The sequence below is a fragment of the Eublepharis macularius genome, chromosome 8 (assembly GCF_028583425.1).
Source record: "Eublepharis macularius isolate TG4126 chromosome 8, MPM_Emac_v1.0, whole genome shotgun sequence".
In the NCBI taxonomy this organism is placed as follows: domain Eukaryota; kingdom Metazoa; phylum Chordata; class Lepidosauria; order Squamata; family Eublepharidae; genus Eublepharis; species Eublepharis macularius.
In genome coordinates, this window is record NC_072797.1 from 68525388 (window position 1) to 68539118 (window position 13731).

Below are 13731 nucleotides of genomic sequence, written 5' to 3' on the forward strand. Positions count from 1 at the left end.
GCCTCGAGAGGCGGGTGGCCTCCTCTTGGATGACACGCAGGAGGGTCCGCTGGTCTTCAGGGAGTTTGGGAAGGAAAGCAGCCACTTTCTTCCACAGGAAGAGCTGGTAAGCCGACATCATAGCTGCATAGTTAGCCACTTTGATGGCAAAAGCAGCAGAGGTGTACAATTTCCTCCCCAGAGTATCAATCTTTCTACTGTCCTTGTCAGTAGGAGCCAACATGGAACCTTGTTTGCCTCTTGCCTGCATCTCCTCAGTGACTAAGGAGGAAGGGGGTGGATGGACAGCCAAGAACGGATGGTTTTCGTCCTTTGTACGATAAAGGCCTTCTACTTTTCGGTTAGTGGCGGGGATAAAAGCAGGCTTAACATTGAGCTTCTTCCACAACTCAACAAAACCATCGATCAGCGGAAAGGCTACGGAAGGAGTGGAACCTGAGTAGATATGCTGGTAGATCTTATCAGTAAATTTCGACTCCGTAGAGGTCGTTTCCAAATCCAGCGCCTTAGCCATTCGCTGAAGCAATTCATTATAGGCCCTGAAGTCGTCCGTCGGCGAAGGTTCTTCCGCTGGGCCAAGTTCAGCATCAGGTGAATCCGAAGGAGGGGACTCATAACTCCTTGGTCGGTTCCGATGGTAATCAACCTCAGAAAGGTGTGGTGTTCCATGCGAGTCGCCATAGGATCGGATCCGAAAGGTAGGAGACATCGAGTCCCTTCGAAAAGAGCGGTCCGATCGGAGCGGACTATCCCCCATGTAGTATGAGGCCGCCCGGCCCTCACTGCTGTAGCGCTCCCTCGATCGGCTCCGAGTCGGGTACGGGCTGTATCTACGGCCCGATCCACTCCGAGAACTCCGACCCGATCTGATGGACCCGGACTCATGGGAGGTCGAACGCGGGCGTCCCGTAGGGGTCGGGGGTTTCTCTACCGGAACCGGGTCCTCCTGGGAAGAGGTCAAGACAGGAACCGGGTCGGGATCCTTGCGCCTCTTTTCCGGTGGGTCGGAACCGAGTACACCCGAAGGGGTCGGTAGCGGAGAGGAGAGTAACTGCTCCAGAACCGCCTTGTCCCTTTTGGAAGAATGTTTTCTCTTCTTCTTCTTCTTGTCAGAGTCGGACGGAGCGGATGGTTCTCCCGCTGTCTCCGAAGCGACTGCACCCTGAGACGGCGGAGGCGTCGGTCTTGACACCAAAGGTGTCCGGCTCCGAGACGCAGCTCGATCCAAGGCTGGTGCAGCAGATGAAGTCGAGGGCGGTCGGCTCCGAGGGAGCTTCGGAACCGATGGTGCTGGCTCCGACGCGCTCCGAACCGAGGAGGACGAGCGATCTCTCGGTCTCGACTCCGAATGACTCGGGGAAGGTAAGGCGCGAGGGGTCCTCGAGCTCACGGTTTCAGCCGGCCGAGGAGTGGATCCGGGCGCAGCAGATGGAGGTGCCTTCGCCGGAGGGTCCACGACAGACATAGCACGTTGCCACAGCGAGGCGTGCAAATGGTCCGCCCTCTCCGCCCTGGCCTTCGAAGTAAAGGCACGGCAATGTTTGCAGGCCTGGGTATTATGGGTTTCCCCGAGGCAATAAAGGCAATTAGAATGGCCGTCTGACCTGGTCATCTTACGATTACAGGAGACGCATCGTTTGAATAAAGCAGTATCCGACATCGCGAACGAGTAGAAGAGCTAAAAACCTCATCTATCGGCGGCGAAAAGGAAACTGAGGGTATGTGTGGGGCGCTCCGCCTTCTATAGTCCATTTAGGCGGGAAAATGGCCGCGCATGCGCGGTGGAAGGCGAGAGCGCCCCCTGGTGGCTTTGAGCTATAAAAATCTCCGGTATCGGCAGGCCTGCGCGTGCGCACTCCCATGTGGGACTGCACAGGAAGACCGTGGATGAACACATCTTTTCATCAAGCTTGAATCAAGCTCTATTTTTGAACATAGGGCCAATACGGCCATTCACTTTAGTGTCGTGCCAGAAGTATGTTAGAAAAAAAATGGTGTGATACTGCAAGATGCACAACTGCATCCCTGGGTAGGATGATTGTCTAGGGAGCAGATGTAAGCCTTTAGAAAGGCTGAACTAGCCAGAAAAATAGCCTTATTCAGCTTCTGCAAGAGACTGTAAGACTCATCTAACAACAAATGGAATTATTTTTACTTAACGGATGTGTAAAAAAAACAAGCAATGCATATAGTGCCAGTTATGTATATGTAAGACTAGCAGTTCACATCACAAATATTTGGGGCTGGCATGATCCCAAACTTCTACTGTCATAGGCATCCATACCCTCCAGCAAACTCAGGAGCCAGATACCACAGCTCTGAAATATCACAAGTACATAACCTACCCACAACAGCCTCAGAGCTAGCCTACTGGTGATAGTGGAGCAAGAAGATGGATTCAATCACTCCCCCACCCCATTCCCATTCCCTGATGGATGACTGCCCATGATCTGACTGGGGCTATATATGCCTGGATCCTGACTCTGGGATGCAGCTTTGTAACACCAGGAAATGTACACAAAACAGACTAGTTTGAGGAGAATATATGAATTCTCATGTCTTCCAAACATGTTGTTCAAATCTGTCTCCAAGTTTGATGGAATTAAGAATCCAACCAAGATGCTCCAAAAAGAAAAAAGGTACTGTTGATTGTGCAAGGGTACAGCTTGCTCTCAGAAGTGTTGAGGATTACTTCATTTTCAGAACAATCACTTCAAATTATCAAAAGTTAGTTACCACGGGTACATGAGATTGGAATTTGTAAGGTCTAGGTTGAATTTTCAGTTCAGTAACAGACAGATTGTGTGAGTGAGCAAGAGTGAACATGAGTGAGACAGAGAGTCTAGGGGCAAGTGGCTTAATCTTCATGTCTTAATTTCATCACAAAAATATATGTTGTCAACACTTCATCTTGAGTCAGAGTCAGGCTGCAGGGATTCAGAAAATATGTAGCGTCCTGTAAATTTCTACCTATCATTTCATCAATATTTCACACACATATACTTACACACACGACTCAGCCCATGAATCTTTGACACCAACCCAGAACTAAATTCCATCTGGAAAATACAACTATGCTTTCAACAGAGCCAAAGATATAAAAGTTCCAAAGGTTTGGCACCAGAGTAATCACTGGGGAAGCTGCCTAGTTAGAGCCATATAATGCAAGCATAATGTATTCAGAAATGACAAACAGATTTATTTAATACATTTTTATCCTGCCCTTCCTCCAAGATACTCAGTTGACATATATGCTTCTCCTTCCATTTTCCATTTTATCCTCACAGTAAATGTATAAGTTGGGTTAGCCCAAGGACACCCAATGAGTTTCTTGGTAAGTTGATATTTGAACCTGGGTTTCCAAGGCCCTAGTCCAGCACTCTAACCACTAAGTCACACTGACTTACTGACTATATACATATGCATACTATATATATATATGCATGCCAATATTTTGTAAAGGGAATGGGGCTGTATTATAATGGGATGGTTCATGATGGCCAGGGAACAGGGATTTACCCCATTCCACTGTTTATTGTATGTATCACGTTCCAATTGAATTGTCTTCTACTTTATCATTCCGTTTTCTGCATTAGTTTATAATATACCATGATTGATTCACACACAGCTCTAATCTGACAAATTTGTCCAGTTTTCCCCCTTTTTCCTTTATTTGCACATAAGCATGAAAAGCAGCTGACAAACTATGACAATTTAAAACATGACTGGAAAAGGGGTCAGCAACGGGGTAACACTTACCAAAGGAAAATCTAATCTATTATGGTTTTACTCACCGTCTGGTGACTTCTGTCACAGTAACGCAGTCCAAAGTAATCAATCTCCACAAGGTTTAAATGCCGGAATACGTAGCCTAGGACAACGGACCCTTTCGTTGACTTCTGTGGGAAAGAATGCACAGAGTCTTTTCATACAAGCGTTTTAGTCCTTTGTAAGATCCACAGTGGCAGTCATGCATTTAGCTAGCTTTGTGTACCACAGGAGGTTGTTTTATTAGTTAGAAACAGCCACACTTGTCTTCAACTAAAATTTCAATGACAAGAAATTACTCTCATACTCTTGAGTCATTCTGTAAGACTTCTGAGCAAATACGTTTACATGGTACTAATTGTTGATCCCGTGAGCTCTGCATATTTATACTGTCAAAATGCCATTTTGCTTGGTCAGTTCTGGTATCTTGACCTTCTATTTGCATAAATTTCTTTAACGTATTCTCTTTCGGGGGGAGGGGGTTGGCCCAACTCCAAGTTTTGCTGTACTAAAAACTAAATACCTAAGATGGGTCACGTTAGATGCTGTGCCAGTGTAAAGTCACACACCATGACGCGTATTGCCAGCTAATGCTACTTATGCCAAAGGTAATTAAAAGGGTGTCAAAATGTAAGTTATGAATATTTCTCCTTACAGTAATGAATGTTTCTCCTTACAAAAAAAGCTACTTTTTATTTTTATATTTTAAAATGAACATAATGGTAGAGTTGATATGAAATTTTGCACAATTGCCTTATGAGGTAGGTTAGAATGAGGAGTCGTTGGCCCAAGGTCACCCAGCGAGCTTGCATGGCAGAGCAGGGAATCAAACTTGGCCTCCCAGATCCTTGTCTGGCACTCTTATTGCTTCTACAAGTGACTGACGCTGCCAGTTGCTGCTACACAGCAGAGGGGTCCATCTGAAGGGTCAAGGGACAGCCACATAATTTCCCAAAACACTGTACAGTACAGCTCATTTGTGGATTTAACCCTTAAACTAGATGCTGATTCAAACATCATCTTCTTTCTTATCAAACTGACCAAATACAAATACTAATAATATGGGGCTGTGAATCCTTGTTAGCTCAACAGTGCTGGGCTAAATTTTAATTCTGCCCCTAAAATTTAGCAAAGCTTTCTTTAAACATCAATATAATTTTAACACTTTATATATTTTGTTCAAATTTCACACAAGCCCCATCACAGCATATCTAACAACATTGACCTAACTTCTACACCAGCTCCATCCATTGCATTTGATATAGTAGGCTCTTGCCTACTATAGTACAAGCCTCAACAAACCCATGTCTTTTCACCTTGTGATAAAGTGTCATATTTTGCATTATTAATACACGTGACTCTGTGAGACAGAGCATCTCTTCTAGTTACAGTACACCTTCACATGCATAATATATAAGACTATGCACACTAACTTTCTATAAAGTGAAACTACTAGTCAGAAGAGTCACTTCATAATTCGTTGGGGAATTACTTTCTGCAATGAAAATATTATAAACCATCCAGTACAAAATTCCATCTGAGGGAGTCATAAAGAGAGAGATCTGTATTGGAGATATTTCTAAAGTTACACCGTCTGCTTCATACTAAGATCAAACTTGCTAGAGGCTTGCATTCTTAGAGAGGGAACAAGTTTATTTGAAATACCATCAGTAATGCTTTCAAGAGAGAACAAAGAATTGTTCAAAATGAGTCATAAAGCCATGCTTTATAGATCGGCAACAACACTATAAACCTGAAAGGCAGGTTTCTATCGGCTTCATAAAAATGACAGCTAGAACCATCAGAAACAATCTATTTTCTTCTGATAGAAATGAAAATGTGCTATTAAGAGATGGTAACATACTTTAAATATTTTTTAAAGCTAAAGTAAACCTGATAACTCCAGGCCAAACTGAAGCATTCCATAGTATATGCTCCTCAAATCACAAATCTCATGTATCTGTAGAAGTGCTATACCTTCTTCCAACGGAAGGCAGGTGCCTTAAGAACTGCAAGGCACTCAAAACTCAACAAATGCAGCAGTTCCCAAAAAATTTCTACTATGCAATCAGTTCCAGAAATCTTGCAAACACAAAAGTAGTGTTGTGCCACCCAAAAGACAGCACGTTTGTATTTTACAATAAACTTTCATTGATTACAGCTGATTTCATCGGTAGTCTGTTGTCAAGAAATCTTATGGTAGAATATACAGGGTATATACTGACTTATCATACAACTGGTAAAGACACAGAACCTCAAAAGGCAAATCCAAATTGTCACCAATCACATTAAGTGTACACTCTCAGCAATCTTCCCTCTGAAGCTAGTCAATCAACAGGAAACAGTTGAGGGGAAATTTCTGACTAGGACAATAATCCATAAGAACCCTCCCTGCAGGGCAAAGAAGATCCTCCCCTGTACCAACATAGGCAGCTAAGCACAGCAGAGTCCCCAGCATACATGAGAGGAGTGTTGTTATGGGGAGTGAAATTTCTTTTTCCAAAGTTCACTTTTTAAGATATAGCCATTGACTCTTCTTACTTGCTTTTTCTCTTTCAAAAGAGAAATTTCTCTTTCATTTCTCTTTGTAGTTTTCTCTTATACCCCTATGCACCCTTTTGTAACTTCAGCCTTTGTAGGTTTTGTTTATTTTCCTGATGTTGCATGCAATGAGATGGTGCTCTAAGCATAAGATAGGAAGGTTTGGGAAGAGTTTGCCTGTCTCTGCAGAGTTAAATTCTGAAATGTTGTAGGAACCCCCCTTCCTTTCTGTCCCCCCATCTGAATTTCTTTTTTGATTAAAACAGAATTGATATGAAACAAACTCAAAATTCATAAAAAGAGGAAATGAAATGGTCCATTCAATTTCAGTAAGAAACTACATAGAGAGGAACATTTCTCTTGACAATGCTACCTGAGAGTCAAATAACACATGGCCCATGCATCTATCACAGGTACTGCCACATTCCCAGAGAAATCTAGGCATCACCAACACACATCCTGTGGACCAAGAACAATATTCAGCTGCCAGTGCCTGCATGGAAAAGAAGTAGGGTTGCCAACTTTGGTTTGTGAAATTCCTGGAGGTTTGGGGGATGGAGTCTGGGAAGGGGCAGAGCTCAGCAGGTTGTAATGCCATACAGTCCACCTTCCAAAGCAGCCATTTTCTTTAGGAGAACTAATCTATCATCTGGAGATCAGTTGTAATTTCGGTAAATCTCTACGCCCCACCTGGAGGTTGGAAACCCTAAGAAGTTGTGCTGCATCAGCACAGGAAAGGGTTTTTGTTAAGTGTACCTAGAAGCATACAGATCAGCCCCTTGATTCTCTTTCCCAGTTTAAAACCTAAATACGTATTACTGAGTTTGCCTCCTCTTCAACTCTCATTCCTTCCAACACTTAGTAATCCTCACTGCTACTGAAATTTAGATTATATGTGCCTCTAAACAGGGATCTGCCTTATTTTAGTTTACGCTTCATGTAAATTACCACATACAATAATAGTGTTATACAAATAATAAAACCACCACCCAAGAGTTCCATTTTTGAGATCCAGATTGTAGGAAAACCATTGTCAGGCAGGATTTGTTAAATATTTGTATTTGAATTTTAAGATGGCTGATAAAATATTATGTGCAGAACATCTACAATCTTGACTTATCACAGAATTTAGTGTACTGAATATTTATCCACATAAAAATGCCTGACCTTATAGATGGATTGATAGAGCACAATTTGCTAAATACATGTTCAGAAAAAGAGTTCTAATTTAACAAGAGCTAATATTGCAAATATTTACCATGCTAATAACCAAGACCTTCATTAGCTGGATATACATTTGAACAGAATATGAATAAAGCATGAATTAGCATGTTCATATGTTATCCAAATAACTCATGACACAAATACATATTGAGTCTAATATATATGCATGATTAGAATGTGATTAGCATGCTAAGTATAAACATTCAAGTCAAATTTCTCAAATATAATCTCCTTTCACCAAATCTGTTACACAGCAGAAATAAAATTTATTCAGCTAAAAGTGCCTTCAAGAAGGTACTTGGTCACCACCTTCGAGAAGGTACTTGTTCATACTCAAAATCTCTCTACATGAGATGCCTTGGTGCGTGTTCGTCAAGTGTAGGAAGATGCAATGTTAGCTGGAAGCGTAGTTTAAAAAGACAGAACTAGTGGAGATAATTCCTCAGAGGATTTGTTAATTTCATCTTCTCCCTCAAGGCTCTGTCAATTTCATCTCTCTAATCTAAAACTGTGGGATCCCAACCAGAGGGCAGCAAGGAATGGAAGTGGGCTGCAGCTGCCTTCCAGAAGCAGGCTTGGACCTGGAGAGGTTATAATGGGCTGAAGTTTCCCTTCCAGCATTTCACTGCCCTTTCACACAGCTCCAGTGTACAGCAAAGCCTTTGCCCTGTGCCAGCTCTGTCTTTTTAAACTACCTTCCCGACTAACACTGCATCTCCCAACACATGTCATTCATGTGTCAGATGTTCCGTGTAATGAGACTCTTAATGGAGTGGAAGTGGAAGATGGAAGTGGAAATGGAGTGGAAGATGAAAAGAGAAAAAAAATCTATCTAGAATATGACTGACTAGATATGCTACACAGTATAGGCCCACTCTCTAGACATGCTTCTCTAGACATGTCCTAATAACAATAATTGTGCTTATATACTGCTCTTCTACACAGATTAGTGCCTACTCAGAGTGATGAACAAAGGCAGTGTTATTATCCCTACAATACAGCCAGGGAGTTGGGCCTCAGAGGAGTGGCATACCCAAGGCCACCTGCAGAGTTCATGGCAGTAGTGGGATTTGAAGCAGCAGAGTACTGATTCACACCCCATCTCCTTAACCAGTATGCTACATCAACTCTCCTGGTTCCTTGGCCAAGGTCATGCAAAGGCAGTGTGCCTGGGGTCTGCTTCCCAGCTGTACAGTCGAGCAAGGGCTGGCCCTCACTTCAGTTTAAAATGCATCTACTACTTTACCTAACCATTGACCTAGTAGTATGGAGGTGCTTACCATCACTATCAACAATTGCTGGCTGATGACTAGAGCTGGGTAAGGTGTGAGGAGTTTTTCCCCCCACCCTTCTGTGGCTTTGCCAGTTCCAGGGGACGGAGTTGGTTGTTCTGATATTGCAACTTGCAAAAGACCCAAAACCCTATTCTGTGGTACTTGTCATAATATACATTTTCATTGGGCAGGGAGAAGATAACAACAACATAACAACAACATATGATTTATATACGGCCCTTCAGGACAACTTAATGCTGTTTCTGTGTGGTATTGCAATAAAATTTTGTAAATTTTCCCTAATAGATGCTTCAAATCTCCAGATATTAATACTTCAAATTCTGTTTTTTCTCTTAGCCCACAGCCTTCTTTAAGAGTTTGTTCTTTGAATCTTGATACTGTTTGATGATACACCAGCCATGGAATATTTTTGCTTTGAGCTTGAATTTCTTGCCAAGTTTTTACATTTACTTTCTTATCAGGTGAGCTGATCAATTCTATTTCTAGTGGCAGTGTCACAATGGGCATTTATTGGTGACATCAATGGGGAGATCAGTGGGCTCAGTCTTTTTCTGCATTGAAAAGCATGTTTTAAGTAGTCCATCTCTTAGTATATAGGTCCCGTCCTGTTTTTGAATAGATTTCAATGGTTTCTTAAGCCATAAATAATTGTGGATGCCTTCTTCACCATTCGCTATCTCCAGTTTAATGTGTACTCAGATTTATAATCCAATCTGTTATCCAAACAAGTGCTACAATTTGATATTCGGTACTGCCAGTCCTCCTTGTTTTTTTAATCATCCTGTAATACTTTGAGTCTTATCCTTGGTTTCTTCCCTTTCCATATGAAGTCATTTATTGCTTTCGGTCACTTATTTAAGTTCTTTTGGACTATATGAATTGGGATCATTTCAAATAGAAAATTCAATCTTAGTAGTATGTTAATTTTAACAGCAGAGATTCTTCTTAGCCATAAAATATTCATTTTTCCCCATCTTTTAAAATCTTTCATAATTGGGGGGAAGATGGCGGAGCACTGCACGAAAGAAGGCAGGCACTCCTTGCTGAAATTCCGGACCTCACCCACACCTGAAACAATTGCACATCGCCAAATCGCACACAACCAATGGGAAAGACTGGGGCAGGTAAAGTAAAGCCTCCCTAGTCAAATTCTGCAACAGTGAGAGCTTACTTTGCATCAGAAGATCTAGCAAAGACCTCTCTCCCAGTAAGGACTCTAAAATGGAGGGGTGGGGATCCCAATCGGATGGGCTGACAAAGCAGGAACTTGCAGACTCTTTCCAAGAAATGGAGAATTATAAATACAATCTCTGTAAACCTAGTGGACAAAATAAACAACTGTTTGGAGTCCATAATCAAACAACTGAAAGACATCAATGACTTTATATCCACTGTTTCAAAAACAGCAGAGACAGCTCTAGAATTAGGGCTCATGTTGCAGGAAGAAATAAATTCAGACAGTGGAAGACAAGCTAACTACTAAAACGATTGAACTAGAAACACAACTTAAAGTGAAAAATTTAAAACTTAGAGCCCTACAGAAGAAGGAGGAAAATGCAAATCTCTCTGTATTTATCTCTTCATGGCTAACAGAATTTTTTCAACCAGAAGCGGGTATAGCTACTAGGATTGAGCAAGCCTACAGACTGAGCCCCTCCAAGCCAAACAGAATGCAAACTCCAAGGGATATACTGGTGTACTTTTGGGACTACAGAACGAAAGAAAGAATTTTACAAGAAGCCCGTAAGCAAGGCTATTTACCATACTAAGATTAAAAAATACAAATATATCAAGACCTCCCACCAGAAACTTTGCAAATGTGTCGCAATCTAAAGCCAATAACCAACAGCTTATTTGACTACACTAAACCTGAAAATCTCATCTGACTCATCTGTAAAACCTGCAATAAAGGACTCAAAAATACCTACGTTGCTTGATAAAGGGAAGAAATTCAATCTTAGATCTCAGCATAACTGTTGACTGCAAACCTCTCACGTTATCTTTGATTCTGTGCATTTGGCAATCTTTAAACAATTATCTGTTGGGATCAGGGAGGGGGTTGTAGTTGTCAGTATGTCTCTCTCCCCCCACTTTTAAGTTTTTCTTAAGTTTCTCTTAAGTTTAATTTAATTTCAAATGTAGTGCTTGTATAAGTTTTTGTGCACTTTCTACTGTTATATCTTTTCTTTTTAAATACAATTTCTATACTCAAAAAAGGTCAACTTAATGCCCACTCAGAGTGGTTTACAAAGCATGTTATTATCCCCACAATGATCACTCTGTGAAGTGGGTGGGGCTAAGAGAGCTCCAAGAGAGCTGTGACTGACCCAAGGTCACCCAGCTGCCTTCAAGTAGGACCTGTGAACTTCATAGGTGCAGAAACTCCTTAGGAAATTGTAGAGACTACAACAAAGCAAAAGAGAATATCAAACAGAAGAAACCAAAGGGCTGGCTACAGGCAGTAGTTATCAGCCTATAATAAATCAATCAATTTATTTTGATACAGAATCAGCTCCGGAGAGTAAAAGAAGAATAGAAAGAAATCAATAAAAGTAAGAATAGGGCAGGGGCACATACAGTGCAGAGAGCACAGAACTGTGTACGCAGGTTGTAGGGGGGACAGAGAGATGATACCTTCGTCTGACAAGGAAGTAAGTTATAGAGGCTCAGTCAACCACTTGCGTATCCTACACACCCGAAGGCAAAATTTGGTGACTTTGTTAGTTATTTCCTCGGAAGAGTCTGCAAGAAGAAGGGATACAATGTTGTTCACTCCCTTGTTCTGCAGCGGGCCGAACTGGGCCGGATTCAGCCCGGATTGAGCCCGAATCAGGCTGGATTCGGGCTGGATTGGCTGCTGCGAAGTACGGGAGTGCTCCTGCTCTGTACAGCAGCCTGATCCAAGAAGATTCAGGCCAGATTTGGGTCCTAATTGGCCTGGATTGGCCTGGAACAGGCTGCAGTGACTCACGAGAGCCCTCCCACGCTTCACAGTAGTACGCACCCGGGAAGTCTGTGCCTCCCCCACGAGCCAGGTAAGTGGCGGTGGGTTGTGGAGGGTGGGAGCGTGGGATCCCCCACCCCTAGCAGGGGACCAGCAATCCTAGTTCAAATTGATTAACAATAGCAAAGCATCAATTCTATCCCCATCCCGCCCAAAATACCCTCCCCCACACAAAAAACCCTGCAAGCAATTCTACTCTCTCCACGCATGCAAAACAGTAGATAAACAGTAAAGGATTCGCAGACTGCAACTGAGATCCAAAAACCTCACAAAGCTTTGTGGCGCACACAAAGGTTGCACCCACCTAAAAGGAGTTTTGCCTTTTTGTTGTTGTTGTTGTTAGAACAGAAACCTCATATCATGAGGCAGACCACCTTCTAGTCAAAAACGTACTTGTGGCACAGGAGCAGGATCTGTCATTTGAGAAATGCTACCTAGAACTAGTTGCATAGTCTGGACTCTGATCTTCATTTTCATCATGTACAAAATCAGGACGGATTTCAAAATATGTCTACTTTGAAACTACACTTTCTCTCAGATTTTAATCTTGATCGTTAACAGAAGGCTAGATTATTTTTAATTAATCAACCAGGACCTCAGTTCATTTGGACTATTGAATAGTTAATCTCTTGTTGCCACATTCAAGATTTCTTTATTCACAGAATTAATGAAAAATGCATTACCTTTCAACACTTTGACCAACAGACTCCAGGGGTTAATTAATAAAATGCTCCAGGCAAACTTGCTCTCTCTCAAACAAGATTAGAGGTTGCATTCTGTAAATTTGATAATTTAAATACATTTTTTATTCAAGGGTCACAATGAAAGAGTTCCCTAAAAACGCCTATTGTGGTGGAAACACTACATTGTTTGAGTAGGTGCAAAGGCTAATTAATACCAAGAGCCAAACATTCCAGCTGATAATAGAAGAAGAGGAAAGAAAACATACTCGGAGGCCACCCATGTCTACTTTTAATTCAGACCATGATTAGAAGCTTCTTTGCAGTAGCGTGCCCTTGAAAATACGGAATGGCACTATATGAAAACACTGTATTTTTCTTGGAATATGTTGCTAATGCCATTGATTGAACAAGTTGCTTTGTGCATAAGGTAAAACACTCGGGAAAGTTTTTACATAGGAAACAATGGAAAACACCCAATTACACCCAAGTTTTTACATAGGAACAATGGAAAACACCCAATTTACAAACTATACAGGAGACACAAGCTTCTTCATGATGACTACAAATCTTGTGGGTAGTAACAACCCACAATTTGGTGTTGAAAGGGGTGGGTGGTTTGCCTCTACCCCAGTACCCCTTGGCCTCCCCATATAGAAATGGTTGTATAAACTAGCACTAAGGGCCTTTTACAGGACACTCCAGCTTCCAAAGGTTGACTTCCCTGGAGGACTTTAAAAATGCTTTAAAGATACAGTACATTTTTTAAAAAAATCCTGTTTCACTTATGTGGGAGCTATGCCAGTCAATTCATTTGTTTTAGGAATTCTGTGAATTACAGTTATGGATATTCAGACTGCCAGATTACACTAGAACTTTAATAGTAGAACTAGCAACACCAAGACAATGAAGAAGCTTGACTTTTTTCCTGCTGTTTGGCTGGATTGTTCACCATGGAACTGCTAGGAAACTTTGCTCTGGCCATTACAGATAAACTCTTACTTCAGACGAAAATGCTTAAATGATATGGCTCTTGAAGAGGCAAGGCTTATTATGACACAATTTCTGAACCCCTAAAGCAAAGTAATTCCCAAAGCTTTATCTCTGAGAGATAAATTCACTGCCAATTTTTGTTATAATCAATGAGTGCAATCCAGCTCAGCGTGAGCTCTTTCTACAGTGCAATTGGAAGTGCTTAAAAAGCCCATTTTCCCCAAAC

At 41.9% G+C, this 13731-nt stretch overlaps 1 protein-coding gene across 5 annotated transcripts in view; it reads right to left on the reverse strand.

Moving 5' to 3' along the window:
• Positions 1–13731, reverse strand: part of EPB41L4A (erythrocyte membrane protein band 4.1 like 4A) — a 177427-nt gene that overhangs the window by 107857 nt on the left and 55839 nt on the right. For all 5 annotated transcript variants that reach the window (XM_054987239.1, XM_054987238.1, XM_054987242.1 and 2 more), the window contains one exon: positions 3795–3899. In XM_054987239.1, coding sequence (XP_054843214.1) covers positions 3795–3899 — 105 coding nt within the window. The remainder of the gene's footprint in view (positions 1–3794; positions 3900–13731) is intronic.